Source organism: Monodon monoceros, unplaced genomic scaffold (genome assembly GCF_005190385.1).
Source record: "Monodon monoceros isolate NGI ecotype Baffin Bay Population unplaced genomic scaffold, NGI_Narwhal_1 Super_Scaffold_5, whole genome shotgun sequence".
Lineage (NCBI taxonomy): Eukaryota > Metazoa > Chordata > Mammalia > Artiodactyla > Monodontidae > Monodon > Monodon monoceros.
Genome location: NW_021703782.1, coordinates 56,948,009 through 56,975,527, shown reverse-complemented (window position 1 = coordinate 56,975,527; position 27,519 = coordinate 56,948,009). Strand labels below are relative to the sequence as shown.

Sequence of the window (27,519 nt, the reverse complement as noted above, 5' to 3'; positions counted from 1 at the left end):
TGTGTGTGTGTGTGTGTGTGTGTGTGTGTGTGTGTGTGTGTGTGTGTAATATATCACGTACATATACTTCTTTACCCTTTTTTTAAAAATTTAATGTATCATGAAGATTTTGCTTTCCTACAGATCAAAACCCCTATCATTATTTTTAATAGCTATATAATATTCAAACTTAAATTATGTACCATAATTTAACTAATTACTTATTATTGGACGTTTAGGCTGTTTCCAAGATTGTGCTATTGTAAATAATGTTTCAATGCACACCCTTTACATCGTTATCTGATTATTTCCTTTAGACACATTCCTAGAATTTCTGTATCAAATTGTAGGCGCATTTTAAAAGCTTCTGACACAGACTAAGTGCCCTCATAAAAGTCATACCAATATCAGCATTCTTTTTAATCTCTGCCAATGTAATGAGAGAAACACTATTTTTTCTTTCAATTTACATTTCTTTGATTAATAGTGAGGTTGAAATTATATATGTTCATCTGTATACTTTCTTTTAAAATTACATTTAATGTCCTTTGTCCAGTTTTCTCTCAGGGTGCTCATTCTTCCTGTGTATGGGGTGGGGGGACTGAAGAAGAGCTCACTATATTAAATATATTAACACTCAGTCTGTCATAGATGTTGAAAATATTATTCCTAGGTTTTTATTTGACTTTTAATTTTGCATGTAGTATTAGACATGCAGTGAGTTTTCAATTTTATTTACTCACATGTATCGGTCTTGTTATAACCAAAAGTTTTAAAACAGAAAACTGACTCACCTTCAGACAAAATCAAAGTGGCATTATGTACCCTCCTAGCAATATGTTCCAGCCCGTGGGACCCATGGTAGATTGCAAACATTGCAGCCATATTCGCCAAGAGAGCCTAAAACGACAAAGAGCTTTTAAAGAATCATGTTCAACAATGTGATATCAGGAAGATGATCAGTGGGAGGGGCTGTTGTTCTGACTTGAGATGCCAAAACTAAAAGCAGGTACAAAGCAAAATGATCAGACTCCCTGCCTTCTCTATGATAGCTGGAGACCATTTATAACCTGCCCAACCATCTGAGGGGTAAATACAGCATCCAAGACACCCTAGCGTCACTATACTAAACCTTTGAATGTGACCATTAGTAAGGCGCTCCATCCATGCAACATAATCATCCCATAAAGGGGAAGATCAGGCTGTCATCAGACATGGAGATGCAATATTTAATGTTGGAAGATAGTGGAACAACGAAGACCTCAGGGGAAAACAGTGAGATCTAAGAATTTTCTGCTCAATAATACAGTTCTTCAAGGATAAAAGCAAGAAAAATTTTCAAACACACAAGAAGTCAGGGAGTATAATTCTCTTGAAGCCTTAAATAAAACACTAGAAACTGAATTTCAGCCAACCAAGAGGTGAATGGTGAATCTATGCAAAGGACCACCAAAGATGAAAATGCAGGACGCAGGGGAATAAAACCAAAATGAGTTGGCAGGAGATATATTAGGAAGGGAAAACCAAAACCTACTGGCTTATTCCCTGCTGACAGTAAGGTCACTTTCTCAGGTAAAGATATCTCTCCTGACCGTTGATTGAAGTTTCACAAAAATATTTACAAGGAAGTGTGTATCCTAGTGTGACACAGAATAGGAAAGAATGGCACTAGAATCTCTCAGAGACTCAGGGATGGAATCCAGCATAGGGAGCAAGGAAGGGACCACTGTCATGGCATCTTGGGTCAGGGAGGAGGATAAAAACAGGATGGCAAGGGTCAGAAACCAAAATGAGGGCCAATGTGGGGTAAAATCATGGAAGGCCACCTCCTGTCTCTCCTCTCTCTCGCCCTATCCCTCACCTGCTTTTCCACCCTAGATCCTACCAACGAGCAGCCTTCTAACCATGCAATATCACCCTAGGTAACTGACCCAAACTCTAATCTCAGACTCCTCACCTGCTTAGTCCATTCAATCCTCCCACAGCCCCTCCCATCTCATTGGTCCAGCACCATGGTTTCTATGAGTTTCCAGTCCCACTAAAGTGACTTTTGTCCTAATGTACTAGGTCAGCAGTTCAAGGTCCACCTTCATGTTCAATCATCCCAAGGTGGGAAGGGGCACATTACAGAACAGAAACACTGCTCAGATGAGAAACACAGTGCTTTAAAGTTGGATGATGTTCAATATCAGATCTATTTTGTTAGGTACACATTTCCTCTGTGAGGCTGTTAGAAGGAAGCTCTCTGGGATCACTGCAAAAATGCCAGAAAGTGAAATCAGAGTCAATAAAGAAAATAAGGAAAAGAACACATCAGAGAACACTGCAGTAGACTTTCTTGGACCAAGTGCCAGAGAGGGTACAGACACTCTTGTGGACTCTGTATAACAATTAGAAATAAATACGGAAGAACCACAACACATTATAGCTATGGAGAGGGCCTGTCTGAAGTAAAACATCCATAATATAGTGTATCATGGCTCATGGCTATGCTACCTGGGAATAAAAACTCAGGCCTGATGTTCACAGAATGCTCTGGAAGCCTCCCACCACAGAAGCCTTGTGGAGGTTGGTTCATGTCACTTTTTAAACTAGAGATCATTCTTTCTACAAACAGGAGACTGTATCAACCAACTGACCAACAAATTAATGAAAAGTACGAAGTCACTTTTAGAAATCTTGGTAAGGCATTAGAATATCAAAGGAAGTTCAGAGAAACAGAGAGACCAAGAAGATTCAAATTTCTTTGATAATCTGACAAACAACATAATTAGGATACTTAAAGTAATCAAAAGTGAATCATGGGGACTTCCCTGGTGGCACAGTGTCTAAGAATCCGCCTGCCAATGCAGGGGACACGAGTTTGAGCCCTGGTCCAGGAAGATCCCACAAGCCCGTGCACCACAACTACTAAGCCCACGCTCTAGAGCCCGCAAGCCACAACTACTGAGCCCACGTGCCACAACTACTGAAGCCCACACACCTAGAGCCCGTGTTCCGCAACAAGAGAAGCCACCACAATGAAAAGCCCGTGTGCCGCAACAAAGAGTAGCCCCTGCTCACCGCAACTAGAGAAAGCCCGCGTGCAGCAATGAAGACCCAACACAGCCAAAAATAAATAAATAAAATAAATAAATTTATTTTTTTTAAAAAAAGTGAATCATGAAAGGATGCTCAAAATCATTAGTTATTAGGTAATTGCAAATCAATCCCACAGTGAGATATCACTTCACACCCACTAGGACAGCTATAACCAAAAAGAGGAATAGTAACAAGTACAGGTGAAAATGTGGAGAAATTACAACCCTCATATATTGGTGGAGGGAATGTAAAATGGTGCAGCCACTTCAGAAAAGAGTCTGGAAGTTCCTCAAATAGTTCAGCATAGAGTTACCAATGACCCAGAAATTCTATTTCTAGGAATATACCCAAGAGAACTGAAAATATATGTCCTCACAAAAACTTATACACAAATGTGCGTAGCAGCCTTATTCAAAGTACCCCAAAGTGGAAGCAACCTAAATGCCCATCAATTGATGAATGGATTAACAAAATATGATGTATCCATACAATAGGATATTCTTCAGCCATAAAAAAGAATGAAGTATTAATTCCTGATACTGTAGGGGTTCCAAACAGGCCTCCCTAAGATCTGCCACTTTACCATGTGGATTATTTTGAGTTCAGGCAATGGAGACCTTCTGGGCTCAAGAGAAACTACTGCTCCTCCCTTAACTGCCCAGAAGAATTTAAATTGAGGATTTTTCCCAGAAAAGGAGTTATTACCAAAGATAAATTTTATCTAAGTGGCCCCATCTATACAGCAGAGCAAACAACTAATTACCAAACATCTTCTTGTTCTCCTTATCATCCAGTGAATGGCCCTCCCATGCTTGGAAGCACCTGGCCCCTATTCCATTCCTTAGTCCAGGATGACATGTATAACCTTATTTACTATTCTGTCCTTTAACCTCTCATGTATGTGGGGATCTTGTATGTATGTATAAAATGTTATTTTCTCCTGTTAATCTGTCTCATATCAATTTAATTCTTAGACCAGCTAGAAGAACCTAGAAGGTTAGACGAAAAAAATTTTTTTTCCTTCCCAATTCTACAACGTGGATGAACCTTGAGAACATTATCTCAAATGAAAGAAACCAGGCACAAAAGGCCACATATTGTATGATCTCATTTATATGAAATATCCAGAATAGGCAAATCCATAGAGACAGAAAGGAGATAAGTGGTCACCAGGGGCTGAAGGGAGGCGAGAAGGATAGGAAGTGACTGCTTAATGGGAACAAGTTTCTTTTAGGGGTGATAAAAATATCCAGAAATGAAATGCTGGTGATGGTTACACAACTTTGTGAAAATACTATCAACCATTGAACGGTGTACTTTAAATGGGTGAATTATATGGAGAATTAAATCTCAATAAGAGAGCTAATGAAATGTAAATTATACATCAATACCCCTGGACTTCAGAAAAAGCTAATGAAAGCCTGTGGTGGAAGTTGAGAAATAAGAGAATATAAAGAAGAAGATATGATGCAAATTCAGACACCTGTAGAAATGTCACAAGTTTACAGAAAGATTTTTTTTTTAAAGAATTCAGTAATGCGTTTTCAGAGATTAAAAAAAAAAAAAGTTCTCGGGGCTTCCCTGGTGGCGCAGTGGTTGAGAGTCTGCCTGCCGATGCAGGGGACGCGGGTTCGTGCCCGGGTCCAGGAGGATCCCACATGCCGCGGAGCAGCTGGGCCCGTGAGCCATGGCCGCTGAGCCTGCACATCCGGAGCCTGTGCTCTGCAACGGGAGAGGCCACAACAGTGAGAGGCCTGCATCACGCAAAAAAAAAAAAAAAAAAAGTTCTGCACCATCAGTGATGCAAAACTAAGAGAAGTCCAGTGTGGACCGTACAACACTCAAGAGGAATGGGGCAGCCTTGAGAAGAACATGGAAGAGGTGCTACAAGAAGAAGGCTGGAGTAATGACATAGAGTGCTCAAGGAACAGCTTAAAAAATATCAGTCATCTCTGAACAAAAGAGAATAATTATAGGCCTACAAAGAAAATGACACTGGCGTCACAAGCAATTGTTTCATGCAACCAGTTATGAGAAGAAACACGTGAGATGAAATAGACAATGGAGAGTTAGAAAATCTCCAGAGTAAGAAAATGAAAATCAGAGAAGACAGGGTATGACTATCTCTAGGGTAAACATCATGTTATTCATTGCTGAAAAACAGAGACCTCTTATGATCCAAGTTAAATAATGAAATATCAGCTATCCATGAACTGGAAGGAAAAAAGAAGTAGGAATGTAACTTTTGCTCATTGTAGAATGCCCAAGTTAACCTGGAAAATTAATTCAAACCTTGAAGCAGAAAGCCCTTAGTGCACTTATGATCAGAAAGACACGTTCTGGAAGAACATGAGCAGAAAGCAGCAGAGGAAGGGAAGATATGTAAGCAGGGAATTCAACAAATGAAGGATAAACTACAGAAAGTAAAGGCATCACATAAAGATCAATTTGCTGTCAACAGAGGACAAGCTTGTGACAACTGGCTCCTTCCTGCAATACTAGAGGAGCTCTTCCCTGAAAAGCAGCCGCCTCCCTGAGACAAAAAAAAATAATACAGGAAAACCAACTGAGGAAACTATTTCAACCACCAATGGATATGGAGCAAACTATAAGCAGACCTTCTCATCTACTCCCTCCCTGGAGAGGCTTTCTAAAAGCTGGCGGTGGTGCTGTGAGCCAATGCTCTGAGAGGGAGAACACTGCACTGCCTACTGGGGTACCTGTAAGATCTCTCCCTTTCCCTGATCCCGAATGGAAGAGAACCGAGAATGGATTATATGCTCAGGAGCGGTCCTCCACCTGATCCTAGGAACTGGCTGGATGTCAGAAAACACTGCTCCCTCTAACCTGAGACATTGGGCAACATTCAGGTAACTCCTCCTCTTTTATCCCATACATTTCAGAAATGTCTCTATGAGTTCCCAGTAAGAGTACCCCATGGCCACCACCGGCTGGCCAATCTGGACTATCCCCTCAGTACAGTCACCTCAAGCACCTTCACCTTGCCTTCCTCACAATAACCTGGAGGGCCTCCATCTCAGCTGTAAGAGGAGGTGCCCCAGTCACCACCCATAATGGACCTGCCCTGTGGCCAAGAATGCCAGAGACCCTAACAGGTGAAGGGTGTGCATACATGGAACCACAGTAAAATACATTGTATTGGCGTTCTGACAAGACCACAAGGCTTCTCTACCAACAAGATCTTGACATTTTTGGTGTGCACACTGCTCAGTGGATGAATGAAGCAACAACTCAGTAAATGAACAAGTAGCTCATTGCTGTAGACTGTAAGACATTCAGTGAGCAGGTCAGGTATGTGATCTACCTGAGCTGTACAGATGTTGCTGGTAGCCTTGTCTCTCCGGATGTGTTGCTCCCTGGTTTGAAGAGCAAGACGATACACTTCTTTTCCACTGGCATCTCTGTACCAAGAATAAAACATCCGGTTAGTACAGATCATTATAGCACCAGGAGTTGCCATAAGAACTGCTTCTTTCCTTCCCACCTTTAAGTGAATTCAGCAAAGTTACTTAGGTGCAAGGCCATAAAGAAACAATTTCCAAACCATCTTCTTCTAAAGGGGACTGTTAATTTTCAGTTTGTACTTTGAGGATTTGAGGCACTGAGATATATACAATAAGCTGGGAACTTTAAAAGAAAATTTTCCAGGAATCACCCAGCCTAATAAAATGATGGTGATTGAGGATTAAACTTCACTCTGAGCTTCTTGGCAGACTCAGAGAAAAGGGAAATACCCGACAAAGGAAACAGAATTTCTATACTAGAAATCTAAAGCAACTATATGGCTATAAATAAAGGATGTTAACAACCTAACACTTGTCTCTAATAAAATTTCTCCTTTCTTAATACAATTAAAAATCTAGATAACCACAAAGATTCAGCAGTCATAGCCTTTATTTCATCAAACTCTCAGGTCCACTTTCCAGAAAGGTAAGAAGTTCAATACAAAAATCAGAAGATGATAACTGATATATGAAACTCTTTTAAATTAGAAAACCCTCTGTCACATCTCATCTGGTGAAGAGACATCATTGAAAGAAAATGTAATGTAAGAATACTTAAAGAAACTATTACTTTTTACATTAAAAAGCAAAGTGCCTTTTGCCATCATGTGACAAAGTGTAAGTATTTCAGAACTTCTCATCACTAGCACATCATTCACTAATTCAGACTCTTCACTTACATTAACAGCCCAGCTTTATGAAAGGTCAAAAACAATATGCTAAAGTTCCACAGTAATAATCATGGCATTCATCTCAATTCTCAACCCGAGGATTTTCATCAATGAGAAGCACTCAAGGAAGTACATTTGGAAATTACTCAAATGGCCAAAGGGCAGGCCTCTAGGAAATAATGTAGGTCACACTCAATGTGTGCATGGTAATCTCTTATTGCACCTGTCTTTACATAGCCATGTGGCATGTTAATACTTTTGAGAAAGAAACTAGTTAAGATATAAAACACACTTAAAATATTCAGTCTCTCAAGACTTTCATCAATCTAAAATTCATTTCTATGACTTCAATACAAATATGCTATAAATTGTAAACATACTTTTCCAAATATGCACAAATTCATGGCATTCGAGAAGAGGTACAAGGCATTTGAGAAGGGCCAGGTATGGGATAATGGGGTGTGTGTGTGTGTGTGTGTGTGTGTGTGTGTGTGTGTGTGTTGGGATGGGGTTGGGGAGTAGGTAGGGCATTGATACCCCAAACATTCATACCCCAAATACATTCTCTCTTCTGACTCTATGTTTACATTTCCTTAATCGACCCAAAATGGCCCAGTTAAATTCAAAGAGAAATCAACAACTTTTGTGATCAAGAGAAGGAGCAGGGGAAACCATAACCACAATAAAAGGGAAGAAACATGAGCTGCTTTACCTTGTTACCCCCACCATTCTTCCAGGCATCATCCTCACCAAACTTTCTCTGACAGCAAAAAAGGCTGCATGTGGTCCGCCATAGCCCAGAGGCACCCCAAATCTCTGTGAGCTGCCCAGGGCAACGTCCACCCCAAATTCTCCGGGAGGCCTCAGGATACACAGAGCTAGAAGGTCAGTAGCACAGCAGGCCAAGCTCTAAAAAGGAAACAAGAGAAAATGGACAAGGTTGTGACCTTCCCTGAGACCAGTGGAAGGATAGCAAATTATCTCCATTATAGGCAGACTGGCACAGTTGGTTCGTATCCTGTGAAATTTATTTACTCATTCATTCATTTAAAATATTTACTGAGTGCCTACTATGTGCCAGGAACCAGTGAAGAAAACAAACTTGAAAAAAGGCGGTTGGAAGGAGGCAGTTTTACCTTACCAAGTGATAAAGGTGTGGAAATTAAAATACACCAAAAAGAGTAACAATAATAGGGCTTCCCTGGTGGTGCAGTGGTTAAGAATCCGCCTGCCAATGCAGGGGACATGGGTTCAGCCCTGGTCCAGGAAGATCCCATATGCCGCAGAGCAGCTAAGCCTGTGTACCACAACTACTGAGCCTGCGCTCTAGAGCCGGCGAGCCACAACTACTGAAACCCGCGTGCCTAGAGCCTGTGCTCCGCACAAGAGAAGCCACCGCAATGAGAAGCCCTTTAACCGCAACAAAGAGTAGCTCCCGCTCGCCGCAACTAGAGAAAGCCCGCGCGCAGCAACGAAGCCCCAATGCAGCCAAAAAGAAATTAAACGAATTTTTTTAAAAATCATGCTAAAAAGAGTAACAATAATAATTCAAAATTGAGACACACCTCCATGGACCCCCCACAGGAGAGGTTTCCCTACCCCAGCCTGATGGGCTCTCTCCACGAGCTCCGTGAAGTCTTCCACCTTCCCCTCGGTGTCTGGGTACTGGAACAGCGCTCCACTGACATCTTTTCCACTGAAGTCCATTTCATGGGGTAACTTCAGCTCAATGAGGACTCCAGCATACCTGAAAAGACAGAAGACAAAGAACCACCATGCTTTTGGTTTACAGGGAAAGTCAAATCATCTACAGTTTCTTTTCCACGTTAGAGCATGCGTATTCTGTGTCCTTCCTCAGTGCCCCCACCCCCTACCCTATCCCAACATGCACACACCCCCATCCCATACCCAGCCCTTCAGTGGTAACTGTGCTTCACACCAACTCACCTGCAGCCACTGTTAGCACCTCCCCTCCCGCTTTCCTGTCAGAACCTGTGCCTGAGACAAGAGCAGAAACATGCCTTCCTAGGGCTAAACAACCACTACCTGCAACTACACAGCCATTGCCACTTTGATCTTGGATAGGTTTTAGGTGAGTGGAAAACCTCAGTAAGACAAGGAAGAAGACCTTCCTTAGGTTCCTGAAACTATCTAATTCCTATCATATGTCAGAAAACCACTTCTGAAGGAATGATGGTATGGGATTGGGGGAAAGGCTTTTACAAGGAGAAAGTAAATAAACACACCCACATGCGGTAGTTGTGCTGTGTCTGTTTTATCTGATTACAGCACTTAAAAAATATAATCTGTTTCCAGCTACATCATACTAAACTAGGTATTATGTGGATTCCCTATGGGCCATGTTTGCAGGAATATACACAGAATCATAACAGTTGTGTGAGAGTTCCATTTTTACCCTGTGCTTTTCAAACTTTTCAAAACACTGTTGAAACTATTTTAATATTAATTTTCTTTTTTTAAAAAAAGAACACAAAACAATGTGTTCTTTTTGTAAAATATAAAGCAAAGGCGACCAAATCCACTGTGTATTTTTTCCTGAATTCTGACACATCTTACTTACCAGTGAGGTCATGGGAAGAAAGTGGGAGGGAAAGTAAAATTCAATAACCCCAGCTTAAACCAGGTTCAACTCCAGTCAGTTTGGAAATTAGAGGAAGAAACAGCAGAGATGAGCATAATATTATCCCTGAGTTCAAAATACAAATAAAATTAATTACTTGGCTCGAGTCTGGACGACAGCTATTGTCTGTGAGTGGCAACGAGGGTCAACAAAAAACTTCCTCCTCTTGTTGTGTCTGTTGAAAAGAAAAATCCCAATTCGAACATGAACATTAAAGAAATCAGAGTATCGTCTAAGAATGCAAAGCAAAGATGGTACTTAAGGAAAGTCTGAGCATAGGATAAAAAATGAGTCATTAATAACTAATAGTGACATTTCCTGATTAGAATTTCACTGAAATCCAATGCCCATTCTAACCCCATTTAGCAAAATCAATCTTAAACTGGTTTAAATTTTTAAAAATATGCTATGAGGTAAAGAAGATGTGGCACATATATACAATGGAATATTACTCAGCCATAAAAAGAAACGAAATCGAGCTATTTGTAATGAGGTAGATAGACCTAGAGTCTGTCATACAGAGTGAAGTAAGTCAGAAAGAGAAAGACAAATACCGTATGCTAACACATATATATGGAATTTAAGAAAAAAAAAATGTCACGAAGAACCTAGGGGTAAGACAGGAATAAAGACACAGACCTACTAGAAAACGGACTTGAGGATATGGGGAGGGGGAAGGGTGAGCTGTGACAAAGTGAGAGAGAGGCATGGACATATATACACTACCAAACGTAAAATAGCTAGCTAGTGGGAAGCAGCCGCACAGCACAGGGAGATCAGCTCGGTGCTTTGTGACCGCCTGGAGGGGTGGGATAGGGAGGGTGGGAGGGAGGGAGCAAGAGGGAAGAGATATGGGAATATATGTATATGTATAACTGATTCACTTTGTTATAAAGCAGAAACTAACACACCATTGTAAAGCAATTATACCCCAATAAAGATGTTAAATATATATATATATATATATATATATATATATATACTATGAGGAAAAAGAAAGAAAAGGGTAGTGATTAGGTGCGAGTAGGAACAAAAAACTAAGTCTTCTAGATAAAATCATCTGAGAAGTTTATTGCCAAAGGAGCAGAGATTATCTAATCCGAGTGTCCTCATTCAAAGGAAGCGGAGAAGAACTCAGATAGGTTGTGATACGTGCAGGTGCCACACAGCTATGGAAGGAACTGCGTTGGGTCTAAGACCCAAATTCAGGAAGTTCTCTAACAGTCCATAGTTTCAGGAAACAAAACTGATGGGGATGCATAACATTTTGTGTATCACAAGCGCATCTGGGTAAAAAGAAATGAGTGGAGGATACAAGTATATTGTATAAGAAGAAAGATCCACACGACCAGTTAACAGCAAGTTTCTCAATGGAATGCGACTGAGAAACAGCAAGGTTTTACTTGTCATTATATCCTTCTCTACTATTTGAAATTTTCCACTATGAACAGGTATTATACAAAATTAACTGTCCAATACACAAAGCTCTTCAAAGTCTTAAATAACTCTGGAGAGAAGAGCTATCTAAGCCTAAATGACCTCGGATGGAAACAAAAACACTGCTACTGAAGAAAACATTTCCTAAAGATAAGAAACACAAGGTTGCTTCTCAAGGGTAAAATTAAATGCAGGATGGAAGGTATGAGAATTAAGAGAGAGGAAGCAAATCCAGCACTTGCAGAGTGTGCGTTGCCCAATGACTCTATTAAGTTCAGGAGAGAACCCCTGACCCATCAACTACAAAGGTCTCAGCTTCTGGGCTTCCCTGGTGGCGCAGTGGTTGAGAGTCCACCTGCCGATGCAGGTGACAGGGGTGACACGGGTTCGTGCCCCGGCCCGGGAAGATCCCACATGCCGTGGAGTGGCTAGGCCCGTGAGCCATGGCCGCTGAGCCTGCGCGTGAGATGAAAGCTTTTACTCAGAAAAAGGGGATGGAGGTGGGGGATGGGAGAGCAGCGAGAAGGTGGATGAGGAAGAGAGAAGGTGAAAAGGAGTGAAAAGCTTAGGCTAGGAACGGCATTCTTCCCCCCCCACCCCCTGCTGTCCCTAAGATAACAAGAAGAAGAGCCTGAACCCACCCCTGGGACTGCTTGGGAAGCAGAAGGGCCTGGAACTTAGAGGTCTCCATAACTGCCCAGTGAGTTCGAGGTTCACAACTGCAACACTGTGATTTATAGGAAATAAATATTTGATCATTCAGATGACCAAGATATATTTCTCATATATATTTGGTCTTTGTCCACAGTTCCTGGCTCACAGCTCCCAAAACCACTGGAATTTTCTAAGTGTGAAAAGTGATCAAGGTGTCATTTGTAATGTTAATGAGGTGACTTTTGCATCCCACAGAGGAATGAGGGCTGTTTGCTAAAGGAGCCAACCATGTGATTAGAGGGTTGGAACTTTCAGTTCTACACCCTGAGCTCCAGGGAAGGAAGAGGGGCTGGAGGCTGAATCAATTGCCAATAGCCAAGATTTAATCACTCGTGTCTATGTAGTGAAGCCTCCATAGAAAACCCAAAGGGTAGGATTTGGAGAGCTTCTGGACTGGTGAACATGAGGAGATTTGGGAAGAATGGGGATCTCTGAGGGAGCATGGAAGCTCTGACCCTTTCAACATACCCAGCCCTATGCATCCCTTCTGCCTGGCTGTTCCTGAGTTATATCATTTGATAATAAACTGGTTCTACTAAGTAAAATGTTTCTCTGAGTTCTGTGCGCTTGCTCTGAGGAGGGGGTCATGAAAATTCCAGTCGATTGAATACAGGTAACAACCTGTACTTGAGAATGGCACCCTGAGTTGGAGGGGGTTGTTGGACACCAGCAGATGTTTGTTCGTTTGTTTTCAGGTGTGAGAGGAACCCCCCTCCCTGACTGGAATTGGTACCAGAATCAATTTAACCACCCAAGTCTGTGGAAGCCAAGAAAGAGACTTACATGGGCATTCAGAGTGTAAACAAAGAATGTTACCCGCCAGTTCCACAAGGATCAAGCCATTAGCCACTGCAGTCAACCCAGTCAGTTGACTAGGGCCAGCCCCCCAAAACCTCAGACAGACACATCATCAATGTGGGCAGATTTCCCTACCAGATGACCATCTACATGAGAATTCTACCTGGAGGGAAGGTAAACTCAAATGTATTCTCGAGGCAAAGAACAAAAGAAGGTGAGGAGCTGAAGAATGATTATTAACTAAATATTAACCAAAGTTAACCATGACCCAGCAATTCTACTTCTAGAAATGCATCCTCAGGAAATAATCAGAACTTCTGACAAAGATCTATCCTACAGATGCACAAAAATACCATTAATAACAGTGAAAAATGGGAACAAACAATGTATAACAATAGAGGTGAGGTTACATAAATTATGGTACTTCCATGCAAATGAATATTGCTATGTAGCCAATAAAAGCCACAGTTTAGAAAGCTGACTAAAGAAATGGGGAAATGTTCACAAAATATTGTTAAATAGAAAAAGAAAAGCTATAAAACATTAAATACAACCTGAGAAGAATATTCTTCATAAAACAGGGTGATGCTTATTTACATATTACATTGCAGACTGCTAGTTCCTACCCAATATCCATTCTCCCTGTCACCCATAGTAACAGAACCCCAATATGTAGAGGGCAGCAATGTGCTCATCTGAAAAAAACTGCATTTCCACAGGTCACTTGTAGGTAGGGGTGGTCAATGAAGCATAGGTAAATTGTTGAGTGGAGGCTTCCAAAACACTATTTAAAGAGAGCTTATTTCGCTAGAAGTACCCTTTACTTCTTCCTGAATGCAGGCGTCACGGCTAGAGCTCCAGCAGTCATCTTGTGACCAGGAGGGCTGTGGACGGGACTGTTGTCTGCCATTACAGTGAACAAAAAATGTTGCCCGCCATCCCAGTTCTACAAGGATCAAGCCATTAGCCACTGCAGCTGCCCACTGATGGTGCACCCTGAGAGGAACTCAGGATGGAGAAAAACAGGAAGTATTATTTGCTTTGGAGACTGGCCCAAGATAGTTAAGGTGCATTTCTAAGGAATAATTTCAATGAGCCCAAACTCTTGCATCTTCCCATATACTGAAAAGCACTAACATTAACCTGAGATGTCTGTTCTTTGTGATTAGCAGTAATCTTTTGATGTTCGAATGCATGGTTTTTTCCCAGCAAAACATGTTCTGGCTCCTCCCTGACCTCTTCGGAGCAGTTCCTCAGAGCTGTGTGAGAGACTGTCTCCGGGGCTCTCATCCTTAGTAAGATCCCCAAATAAAACTTAACTTGCAACTTTTAGGTTGTATGTTTTTCTTCAGTCTACAGGATGAAAGCCTCGCACTAACGATGGCAAAGAGAGAGGTGCAGTGGTCCTTGATACTATCTCGGAGTTGCTGTAACATCCCTGAACTTAACATTATGTATGTGAAGAGCAAAATGTCTTTCTTACATAATGTTAAACAATAAACAGCAGTGGCTTTTTAAATGCACTATATTTCACATCTGTTTTTTACCTCAACTAACTGGTATAATGATACTGATACAACATATCTCATAGACACAAATGTGTGTGTGTGTGATAGACAGAAAGAGGGGGCGGGGAAGAGAAAGAGAGAGAGAGAGGGAAAGAGGGACAAAGTCACTGGGCACTGACCGGAGCAGGGAAACCCCCGCCTGCACAGCAGTTGTGAGACTGGAAGATGTCCCTCCCCCTGAGGGAATCTCATGCTGGGCCTCTCACCTGTGGCAGAGCTGCATTGCCTCTGCAGCCGCGGTGGCCTCATCCAGCAGAGATGCATTAGCCATGTCCATGCCTGTGATGTCGCACACCATGGTCTGGTAATTGAGTAAACTCTCCAGTCTCCCCTGAGATACCTCTGGCTGGTACGGAGTATACTGGGTGATCCTGTAAGGGACCCAAAACACTATGTCCAAACTGTGAATCCACTATTCAGAAAAAGCTCATGAAATACCTTCATTTTAGAATTCAGTATCTGAAAATTAAGTTTGCCTCTCTCGAGAATCATATAATACAACAATAAGCTTCCTTTTTGTCTTTTGTAAGGAAACTCAGCATTAAATCATAGTAACAATATTACCCTTTGGGGATAATCAGTACTTACTTTTCTATCCCTCTAAATTACTTAATCTTACATTTCTATTTTAATGATCTTATCATAAGTATGCTGTATTGTAAGTTGGCTCTTAAAATCCACTTGAGACTGCCTATGGTATTATAAACAGAATAAAAAAAAAAAGCTCACCGCAACCATGGTTCACAATAGAAAAGTATCCAAGAATCTAATATCTAATACTTGAAACTTTTGGTTTTGGGGGAGAGGAGCTTTGTTTATACTAACCAGAAGTTATATTCGCTCCTAAAAAATTAATAGAGGTCTATTTAAGAATTGTCGGGAATTCCCTGGCGGTCCAGTGGTTGGGATTCTGCACTTTCACTGCCAAGGGCCTGGGCTCAATCCCTGGTCAGGGAACTAGGATCCCACAAGACGCGTGGCACAGCCAAAAAAAAAAAAAAAAAAATTGTCACTATCCAGTTATTAAAAGTCTATGGGGGCTTCCCTGGTGGCGCAGTCGTTGCGAGTCCACCTGCCGATGCAGGGGACGCGGGTTCGTGCCCCGGTCTGGGAAGATTTCACATGCCGCGGAGCGGCTAGGCCCGTGAGCCATGGCCGTTGAGCCTGCGCGTCCGGAGCCTGTGCTCCGCAACGGGAGAGGCCACAACAGTGAGAGGCCCGCGTACCGCCAAAAAAAAAAAAGTCTATGGAAGTAAACTCCATACCTATCAAAATTCAAGAATACTAATGGTTAGAAGGCAGCGTAGACATGAATTCTAACCTTAAAATCCTCCAGTTATTAGCCAAAAATGTGTCTCTAGGTATGAGAGTTAACCCACTTAGTGACTTCATCACTTTTTCATCCCTTCACTCATTCACTCATCCTACAAATATTTACCAAAATATCTACCAAAAACTGATAAGTTCTGGCGGCACATCATAAGCAAGATGGGTACCAGTCCCTGATCTCAAGGAAAATATATTGTAGTGGGGAAAAAGAGATAAAAAATACATAAGATCATTTCAGGGTGATAAATATTTTAAAGAAAATAAAATAAGAGGAGAGAGGGTGGCTGAGGACTTGGAAAGAGCTGCTATCTTTTCACCAGGAATCCATTACTGTACTATCAAAGTGTGTCAGACTGGGGTCTATGCTCCCACATGAGAGTAATGCTGTTTCATATCTCTATTGTTTTCGTTCTTCCAAGCCTGAAGAGTATAAGGAAAAAAATTTTTTTTCAACCCCTTTTCCTTTCTCTCCTGATCTGGTAATCATGTTCAGGATATTTCCACCTTTTTTTTTCTTTTTTCTTTTCTGAAGGCTTGGAAATCAATGTCTTCTTACCTTTGAGGGGGAATAGAGTGGGGGAGATTGCCTTACCAAGCAGTACAATGTCAAGACTTTGAAATAATGTCCCTGAAACTTTCATTGGTATAGGTGTGTGTGTGTGTGTGTGTGTGTGTGTGTGTGTGTGTGTGTGTGTTTGTACAGCAGAGTATGTTTTTGCTTCAATTAATTCCTTGAACAGCCTGGCTTAGCAACTGTAAATCAGTTAGCCAAATTCTAAGCGGGTGATGAACTGGAATAAATGAAGCACACAATACATAATGTAGACTAAGTAGAAAGGGAATCTAAGCAGAAATGGCACACAAAAGGCACAGGCAAGGGGCCACTGTGACCTCAGATCAGATAAGATCTTCATACACAGCATAGTCTGCCACCACAAAGACATATGCTTAGATAGCCTGGCTAACATGAAATTTTCATTTTACTCACAATCATTATTTGGCATACGGACAGACACACAAATTTATACACACACATACGCAAACAAGCATGCATATGTATCAGCTAGCCCATCCAAAGAATTCATCACAGCACTGAACAGAATGTTGAAAAATGAGCAACAAACTCTCTATTAAAAGGAAAATGATTAAATAAATTAGACAATATGCATATAACACTATGGATTGTGAAAATGATATGTAAAAATATTTTCTGACACAGAAGATGCTCATGATACATTAATTTAAAAAGTAAAATGTAAAATACTACAATCCTATTTTTGTAAATTTGTAAAAACGTGAACCAAAATGTAAACAGTGATTTTCTCTGGGTGGCAAGATTAATCATAATTTTTACTTTCTTTTTATTATATGTTCTAAATTTTAAAGACATCGGCTACCATTTATTAACCATCTTCTGTGTGTCAGGAACATGTTTACAACCTTTTTTTGCTGATTATGTGATGCATGCTCTTTGTAAAAAGTTGGGAAATTGAGATAACTACTGGAAAATAAAATCACCCATAATCCCAGAACTCTAAGATAACAAAAGTTAACATTTAGGTACATTTCTTTTCAGTCTTTTTTTCTTTTTCTTTTTCTGCTCATTTTTCTGTTGTGTTGTTTGCCCCTTTTCTTGTTAATTTGTGACTTTTCTATATACATTCTTTTTATTTTCTCTAGCTTTACTGAAGTATAATTCACAAAACTGTGTATATTAAAAGTGTACAACATGATGTTTTGATATATGTATACTTTGTGAAATGACCACCACAATCAGGTTAATTAATTTCAGTCTCTTTTTGACATCACAATCATACTTATACTTCAAAGTAAGATGGTACTCTGTATAAAGTTGCATCTCGATTTTTTTTTCTGTTAACCTTATTCCATGGACAATTTCTAATAACTTTAAATATTATTCAGAAATATGCATTTGATTATTATGTGTTATTAAATCATTTATCATAATTTATTTAACAAGTCCCCTCAAGTTGAACATTACTTTTGGTTTTTAAATATTAGAAATAGCATAACAGTGAACATCCTTATCTTTGTATTATTTCCTTAGGATAAATTCCCCTCAAGTTGAATATTACTTTTGGTTTTTAAATATTAGAAATAGCATAACAGTGAACATCCTTATCTTTGTATTATTTCCTTAGGATAAATTCCTAGATATGGAATTTCAAATCATAAGGTGTACAGTAATCAATTTCAAATCTTTCGGTATATATGCCATGTTTTTCTCTAGACAGTTCACACCATTCTGTATTCCCTTAAGTAATACAGTGATTCACAGGTTTCCCTGTATCTTCACCAATGCCAAGTATTAAGAAGCTCTGGGTGTCAACCTAAATTCTCTAATTTATTACCTGTGAACTGGGACAAGTCACTAAACCTCTCCCTGCCAATTTCTCTTGGCCATCAATGGAGATAACATCACCCATATCGGATATTATCTTAACACTCAAGCCCAATTAACATACATAAAGCATTTTGGAAATGGTAAAGTCCTTCCCAAATGTTGGTTGTTTTGAAAAGTTTTTATCCTCTGTTCCGGTCTTAGAAAAATTTTTTTAAACACTCATAGACTTCTCCCAAAGGATTTATTCATACTTCTATTCAGATATTATTAGATATTTCTACTTGGAAACAATTTCTTTCTGGAAATTCATCACATCCCATGTCAGCATCACACTCCCTATCCTTCCTCCAACCAGATCACCAAACAAGGTAGTTTCTTTTGTTAAATTCCTTCAAAGTTACCACTATCATGCCAATTCTCAAGGTGAAAAGTCCAGATTTTTTTAGGCCCAAATGATGACCAGTTGCCATTAGTCTTCCTTCCGACATCCTATATCCACCCCTTTGATGCCTCACTAGCCTAGCACAGTGCTTAAAATAGGAAATTATCTAATATTTCTGGTGCAAATGTATGTGTTTGACTTTGCTGCTCAAATGGGGATGGCTCCCCAGTTACCTGCAAGAAAAAGCCCCAAACCTCCCAAACACAGTCCTTCATACCTGAGACCGTGCTATTCCTTTGCTCACAGACTTTGGGATTTAATATTCCCCCTCCCTTGTTCAGCCTTTCTCTCCTTGCTCAAAGTCCAAGCTTAGGCTGATGCTAATTAGCATTGCTAAAAGGAGAGGAGCTTTAAAACTTTTCCTGCAAAGATGACAAATACATGATCCTACTTTCTTTTACTTGTAAACTTCTTTTATAATCCACACTTTTTTTTTTTACACTAATAAACAGACATAAATGGTCTTAAAAATCATCTATTAATGGACACGGATTGGTGAGTCCCAAGCCTGGAGATACTAAATAAACCCTCGTTTCAGGAGAAAAATGCTAGCACAGGGCCTGCCATCCTGCATAAAAGGGTTTAGTTGCCCCAGGCAAAACAGTGATCAAGAAAATGTCTGTAATCTACAACTTCTATGTTCCAACTGATATTTAACTAAATTGATTTCTGTTTCTAGATATATTTTAATATTAAAAACCAAAAAGTATCTGCATATCCAAGAAGGCATTCTGTTCCGCTCAAAAAGGATGCATGATATATTCAACATGGCATTAACATTTATTCCAAAATAATCAGTATTCCCTACGATTTTAACCAAAAAAGGCGTGGGGGAGTTGCAGGAAGACAAACATTAATGAGATTCTCTCATTTAATCCCAGTGCCAACATTACACAAAACAGAAATAGTCACAAGGGAAATGTAAGTGTTTTGATATTAGTTAACTGATATTATCAGCAATCAAAAATTTCAGAAAGTAGACCCTATAAAATATATTCTAGGCCTAATGTAAATCTTCTTGTAAGAGCCCAAATGTTTGTATTCTCTGGAGGCTATGTTACCCATTTATTTTCACCTCACGTCACCGGAATTTGTTGGTTCCATCTCTATGGCAACCATTCAGAAGGGTGATAATGTGAAGTCTACCCAAGCTCATGTGCACAGCCCTCCCTATCAGGGCTGGCAAGGGCCAGTATCACCCTCTGTTTCAGATCAGCTTTCGGAGAATGCAAAGGAACAAAACTTAAAATGCACCCCAAAACCAGAACTGAAAAGCAAAGAACAACACTGTCTCCCTCTCAAAACTCTGGCGGATCCTAAAGTAAATGAACATATCCACTCACAGCCAGGAAGCAATATGGTGAATATTCTGTGCAGCCACCAAGAGCGAAGACAGCTGGCCAGTATTCAGATGGCTGGAATGCTGCAGCCCATTCATGTACTTAGGAGGCTTGTTTTGTAAGAAGGAGGAGACAGGCCATTTGCTTTTCAAATCAAACTTGGAGTTTACCATCCAAACTTTTACCAATACCCCAGGGGAAAAGAAGCCCTCAGCAATACAAATACCTTCACACGCGTTCACACACACACAAACACACACACACCCAAAGCAGAAAAACTACTTCTTTGACAGTTCATTCCTGTTCTCCTATTAATAAAGAAATGGAGCATATTGAAACCAAAAGCAATGCAACAGTGATTAGGCCAACAGATCTGGCTTCTATAATGATGGGACGTGAATCACTGCATCTAGGACAAACACCCTCACCAACCAGGACTACCTTTGCACTTATGCAAAAGCAGACAGAAGATGCAAAGGCGCTGTGCTTCCCACATAGTCTAACCTATGCCCTAAGCTACACACATGCCTTGGTCCTCAGACCTACAGGTCTGGGCTTTAGGCACCAGATGAAGGCCCGCTGTGCTGACGGCCCAACACATATTCACTCACAGACTCAAATACACAGAAACCACTATGTTTGTTTGAGTGTAAGTTCAAACAGAGTGTAAGTTCAGAGTGTAAGTTCACATACGGTAAGTAGTCAAAACAGTACCCCTATTCCTAGTACTAAGAACACTTTGTGCAAAGTTTAAAATAACGTAGGGTATCAGGTTTACTCTCTAAAATGTCAAAATTGTCAAAGTTTGTAATCTTAGATGGGGCTGCATATTTCTCTGTGTGTTTGTGTGTGTGTGTTTTAGAGGTGACTAGATGTTTTAAAGGGAGAATGAGGGAATCGGAAGGGGAATGAGCAGGGACTCAGTAGAGTCTGGGAAATGAAAATTTACAAAAACAGGAAGGGGGCCGTCCACATGAAAACCCATCTGGGTTTGCTAACTGGTGCTCACAGAAGTTAGGCTCCTACCCAACCACAGAAGCTGGGAGACACGGACCCCATCTTCAGAAGTTGACTAGAACAAACAGTAAATTTGGAGGGTAGCTTTGAGTCTTCTCAGGCAGGCACTTACTTCTGGTTTTTTTTGTTTGTTTGTTTTTGCGGTACGCGGGCCTCTCACTGCCGTGGCCTCTCCCGTTGCGGAGCACAGGCTCCGGACGCGCAGGCCCAGGGGCCATGGCTCGTGGGCCCAGCCGCTCCGCGGCATGTGGGATCTTCCCGGACCGGGGCACGAACCCGTGTCCCCTGCATCGGCAGGCGGACTCAACCACTGCGCCACCAGGGAAGCCCCTTACTTCTGTTTTTGAGGAAAAAAATGGACTAACAGATGTCTCAATAGTCTGTCATAGGATGGCAGGTGGACAGCTTCTTATATGAGGCAATTATACTGAAATAAGAATTTTGGTCACTTGATTCAAATTAACTCTGACAGAATTTTATTAAATAACACCTATTTTTAAAACAGATGTGAAGTGTTCAGCAAATGTTTAAGATATATTGCTGTGGAGCACGTACTTAGTATTTCAAAGGAGGCAATTCCATGCTTTCCCATGGGGGGGGTCCACATCCCCTTTACTAAAGTTGATTTTTTTTCTGTATGCTAACCTAAAAGATAGTCTCTGCATCTTGCTATAAATACCTTTGAATTGCTGAGGCAATCACTTACTCTGTCCTTGCATAATAATGGTCCTACTAAAAATTAAATTTACCTCGTACATCAACCAACTTAAAAAAAAAAAAAATCACCCAGGAAGTATCAAAGCCTTCCCAGGCTTGGTTTGTTTCTACGCTAGAGATGGTAAGTGCACACATTCCTTTAGAGATAAGGTTATCAGTTGAAATAAAGTTTCAATTCAAAGATGCTGGTGTATACAATGGCACCGATCCAAAAACAGAGAAAGAAAGGCCCAGGGGTCCCCATCTTTCCCCCTCCATAGTCAGACAATATTTCCCAGTGGGCAGAAGAAGCAGATGCTCTGATCTGCTCTCAGGCACCTTTGAAGCCATGGTCTTTGCCCGTTAAGAAGTACACAAGGTGTTTTCTTGTTTAGTGTATACTAGGACATGAACCTCTGTTTCCTTCTTTCTATCATACAGCAAACAGGAATGGAAAAGCAAGATAGCATGGAAGTTTTCCTCAAGTGCAGGAGAAACATTTTCATTTTGCGCAACCTGTGGCAGCCAGAGTGGGCAGGGACAAGAACACCCCCTACCCCACCCCCTAGAGGACTAGGAACGAGTTACCTGATAGGTGAGGTGGAGGCAGAACAAGTAACAGCATTAACAGCTCAGCCTTGTCTTTGATTGTTTCTAGAAGAGCCTGTTCACAGAATACACATGTTCTCTTTCTCTACAAAGTGCTAAGTAATAAAGCTAACATTTTCATCTCCATCTACCTGATACAATGTCTTCTTTTTCAGTTGGTCATAAACCCAGAATATTGGTTTGGGGCAGGGAGCAGAGGAAGGGGGTATAATTAACTGTAGCTCCTAAAATCCTGAGAGAAGACAATGGACCAAGATTTTGACTCACTGAGTAATCTCAGACAGCCTAAAATCCTAGTGTCTCCAAAGAATAAAGCCCTGAATCTGCCTACCTGCAGGTTTGATATCTTGCTCAAAAACGCTCACTGAGAACAAACACAGAGTCAGCAAGAGTAAGAGATGCCCAGCATCCACAAGTTTGAGCTCTAGATTATTTTATGGGAATAAAAGTGGAAAGAAGCTTCTAAGTCCTCTACATTTGAGTAAGGAAATCTCCCAAGCCAGAGAAAGCCAGGTAGGTTCCTGCAGGTTAGGGATAACACTAGAGTATGGGTGTCAGTGGGCAAGTTCTGAGGCTTTGCGGGGTGGGGACACAGAAAGAGTCATGCAAATCAAATCACAGCACTCCTGTTTTTCATCAAGAAATACATTACCATCCTGAGTTCTCCAGTAAGTTCCGCAAAATTGTCTGTGGCACTGAGCAATTATAATAGCCCATGCCAATATATGATCTCCAGATCTGGTTCTTGCTGGAAATGGCATGCAGAGATGCAAGGATTTCATTTTCACCTGATTGTGGGAAAGAGAGAAATGTTACAGAGAGAAAATGTCTCAAAAGAGAACTCTAGTTATAGTTTTAAGCCCTAGTTTTGTTTGAATATTGAAAATGAGGAGAACAGCTATATGGGAAATATAAAAATCATCCTCTCAGCAACACTAAGTTCTAGATGCAGGAACCTGAAAGATCCCCAAACAGCACTCAGTTACTCCTCAAGGTTGGTTCCTCATAATTTTTGGGGGCTCTTTTTTTGGCTTTGTCAGAATTTCCCAGTTTTGACACCTGCCTCATTCCAGTTTTCTTCTATTCCCTTCACGTTTTATTTACACCAAATAAAAATTCTGCTCCTGGTAAAATATTTTTCCTTTTATTCATTTTTTTGGGGGGGGTTAATTTATTTTATTTATTTTTGGCCACGTTGGGTCTTTGTTGATGCACATGGGCTTTCTCTAGTTGCAGCGAGCGGGGGCTTCTCTTCGTTGCAGCGCACGGGCTTCTTAGTGTGGTGGCTTCTCTTGTTGCGCAGCACGGTATCTAGGCGCGCGGGCTTCAGTAGTTGTGGCTCGTGGGCTCTCGAGCGCAGGCTCAGTAGTTGTGGCACATGGGCTTAGTTGCTCCACGGCATGTGGGATCTTCCCGGACCAGGGCTCGAACCCGTGTCCCCTACATTGGCAGGCGGATTCTCAACCACTGCGCCACCAGGGAAGTCCTGTTTTCCCTTTTAAATTGCCTTATACCAATAGTTGGTATGTCTTAAATAACACATGACCTACATTTTTCTCTAAAATTGCTGTGCTAATTCTGACACTTTTTCCTGTGTGTCGCTGAAAGGGCTACTTATAAAAGGCCCTTCACCCAACCAAGAAAATATCAGTTATAATAAAAGATCCACATGCAGGGTTTTTTTTATATTTATTTATTTTCCTTATTTTTTCCCACTTTGGTTTTTTTTTTTTTTTGGCTGCGTCAGGGTCTTAGTTGCAGCACATGGTATTTTCACTGAGGCATGAGGCATGTGGGATCTTTCGTTACAGTGCACAGGCTCTTTGTTGTGGCACATGGGCTTTTCTCTAGTTGTGGCACTCAGGCTTCTCTCTAGTTGTGGCGTGCGGGCTCCAGGGCGCGTGGGTATGCTGTTTGCGGCACACGGGCTCTCTCATTGAGGCGCGTGAGCTCAATAGTTGTGGTGCCCGGGCTTAGCTGCCCTGCAGCGTGTGGGATCTTAGTTCCCTAACCAGGGATCGAACCTGTGTCCCCTGCACTGGAAGGCGGATTCTTCACCACTGGACCACCAGGAAAGTCTTAACCAGCATTTTCATTAGGGAACTAGGTAATTAAGGAGGAATTATAAAAGTCCTCGGATGCAGATGAGACCCTATTTGGGGTCATGCACGTAATAACAGCATCTGACATTTTGAGCACTTACTCTTTGCCAGGAATTGTACCAAATGCTTTCCACATCGCTTTGGAAACTAAGGCTTGAAGAGAACCACTCACCTAAGGCTACACGATTTTAAATTAGCTACCCAGCCTAACTCCAGCTTCCACACTTTCCTGAATGTGCCAGATTTCGATCTGCTACTTATACTGAAATATACTTTCTAGATACAAATGACCTTACCTGGTTCTTTCTCTACTCCTCTGCATATAGTTAGATCATGCTACTAAAATTTAACTGAGATTTAACTACTTAGGCAAATGTCTGCCCCCTTTAAGATCTTACAGACTCAGGGACTTCCCTGGTGGTCCAGTGGTAAAGAATCCACCTTCCAATGCAGGGGATGTAGGTTCAATTCCTGGTTGGGGGGCTAAGATCCCACATGCCACGGGGCAAGTAAGCCTGCGTGCCACAACTACTGAGCCCGCACGCCCTGGACCCTGCGCACCACAACTACAGAGCCCGTGCACCACAACTAGAGACAGAAAACCTGCACGCCACAACTAGAGAGAAGCCTGCGTGCCACAAGAAAAGATCTCACATGCCTCAACAAAGACCCGACATAGCCAAAAAAAAAAAAAATTAGGGACTCAGTCACTAAATCTTGGAATTGATTGATTTTATTGTTACAAATCTAGGTACAGCAATCTCTAAAATGGCAAACTGGCTAGGAAGATGCTTCACGGTGTTTTAATTCTACTGAACTCTGTGACTGTTATTCTCATTAATCCTTCTTTATCTTCATTGAAAACACTGTCACCTTCCATCCTACCCTCCCACCCCACTTGCTTTCACAGTAAATAAATTCACAAGAGATGTGTCATTTTGCCAGACTAGGCTAACAAAAGAGGGGAGTAAGTATCAGTTTACAAGTATCGGTTTCATGAGTAAATACAACCCTACTGCCTTATGATGGACAATCTTGCCTTCTTCCACAGATTTAGGAACTATAGGTGAAAGTACAATAAAACAATATCTGAGGAGATACGCAAGTACAGCATCCTTAGGAACAATCATGCAAGAAATCCAATCACTTCCCAAAGTCTTCTTAGGGCAGAGTGATTAAGAAGCCCAGTAGGAGGGGAAATTAGCAGTGCCTGGCCCGCACCCAATTCAGCAAGGCCAGCTTAAATTAAGATCCTGTGCAAGAGGGACAGGTCCCTGTTCCATATTATGCCATGAGGACAAAAGGTCCAGCTCTCAAATGAGAACAGTCTTTGAAGGACTTTGTCAAATTAAGAGTTTAACCTTTGAGAGTCACAGAGTATTGAGTAATATGATTTTTTTTCTACATTACAGAAAGATAATTCTATTGGTAGTGTGGACAGGTCAGAGAGGAGACTCTGGAAACAAGGGGATATGGTAAGAGGCCAGCACAATAGTCCAGGAGGGAGATGGTTCAGGGAGTGTTATGGGTTAAAGGGTTAAACTGTATCCTCTAAAGAGATACGTTTAAGTCCTAACCCCAGGTACCTAAACAATTATATAAAACATCAGTGGCTGCTACGAGAGATGTTAATATTTATCTGGAGACCCTAAACTCTCAACTAGAATGGTGGAGGAACCTGATTCTTCCTTTTGCGAGAAAACCCATTCTCTCATACCTCCCAGCAGGGCTGAGGATGTTAGTACAAGTTCGTGTGCCCAGTGAAAGAGCTTCAGTTAGAGCCCAGTTCCTTTCTCATCCATTCTGCAGCCTATCCTGCCCATATACCTTCACCACTGCAGACTAGCAGTGAACCCACTGCCACACCCCACATCAGTTCAGGGTGTCCATATATCAATACATATCATCATCCCTCATAGTTGCCAATGTCCTACACACTCGGATAAAACACTTGAAAAAATTTAAAGGCCAACTAGCATAAAAGAAGAGCAAAAAAATTAATTATAGATAAGACCCAGAAGCATAAAAATGTTCAAACTTGAGTTTTTAATCCTGTAACAGAGGAGACTTCCCTGGTGGCGCAGTGGTTAAGACTCCATGCTCCCAATGCAGGGGGCCGGGGTTCGATCCCTGCTCAGGGAACTAGATCCCCCAGGCATGCCACAACTAAGAGTTCGCACGCCACATATAAGGAGCTTGCCTGCTGCTACTAAGACCCGGTGCAACCAAATAATCCTATAACAGATATACTCTAGTCCCTATGGGACCAAATTTTCCAAGCACCTGTGGGCTCTGCCCCTACCCAGATAGAGCTAATACAAATACAGCAGGCCCTCCAGGACCCACAGCTTCCAAATTTGTGGATTTCAACCAAGAATCAAAAATATTCAGAAAAAAATTTTCAGAAAGTTCCAAAAAGCAAAACTTGAATTTGCCAGTGTTGGCAACTATTTACATATCATTTACATCGTATTTACAACTATTTACATAGAATTTACCTTATATTAAAACTATTTACATGGCATTTACATTGTATTAGGTATTATAAGTAATCTAGGGATGATTTAAAGTATATGGGGAGGTTGTGCGTAAGTTATATGCAAATGCTGCACCATTTTATATAAGAGACTTGAGCATCCAAGGATTTTGGTATGGTGGAGGGTGGGGGTAAGGGGGCGCCTGAAGCCAATCCCTCCTGGATACTGAGGGACAATTGTATTCCCTGATTGGCCCTCATCATAGCCTGGTCTTGACAACCAATTTTACATTCTATTGGGAACAAAGTGAGTTAATAGAATGAGTAGTCCTCTGTACACCAAGCTAAAGGACACTCATGAGCCATCAAGAGTAGGGTAGGTACTTGGTCATGCTTCTGGAAGTTATAATGGTCTGAGAAACCTTTACCATTCACTCATCCGTTGCTCATCATGACAACCTAGAAGTCAAGACAGTCTGTGACTTGAAGAACAAAGAGTTAAACTGCTTCTTACTGTGATAAAATCAAGACCTCACCTAGAGATTATCATACTAAGTGAAGTCAGAAAGAGAAAGACAAATGCCACATGATATCAGTTATATGTGGAATCTAAAAAATGATACAAATGAACTTATTTACAGAACAGAAATAGACTCACAGACACAGAAAACAAACTTATAGTTACCAAAAGGGAAAGGGGAAGGGGGGATAAATCAGGAATTTGGGATTA

General features: G+C 41.1%; 1 protein-coding gene across 5 annotated transcripts in view; it reads right to left on the bottom strand.

Moving 5' to 3' along the window:
• Positions 1-27,519, bottom strand: part of GLDC (glycine decarboxylase) — a 99,583-nt gene that overhangs the window by 56,862 nt on the left and 15,202 nt on the right. For 4 of the 5 annotated variants that reach the window (XR_003790765.1, XM_029202516.1, XM_029202517.1 and 1 more), the window contains exons 3-9: positions 22,864-22,999; positions 14,620-14,784; positions 9,994-10,071; positions 8,855-9,002; positions 7,968-8,164; positions 6,386-6,482; positions 774-879 (exon numbers count right to left, since the gene is read on the bottom strand). Coding sequence is in view for 4 of the 5 variants with exons in the window: in XM_029202516.1 (XP_029058349.1) it covers positions 774-879; positions 6,386-6,482; positions 7,968-8,164; positions 8,855-9,002; positions 9,994-10,071; positions 14,620-14,784; positions 22,864-22,999 (927 nt within the window). In the remaining variant the exon portion in view is untranslated. The remainder of the gene's footprint in view (positions 1-773; positions 880-6,385; positions 6,483-7,967; positions 8,165-8,854; positions 9,003-9,993; positions 10,072-14,619; positions 14,785-22,863; positions 23,000-27,519) is intronic. The other variant, XM_029202518.1, reaches the window with a different exon arrangement.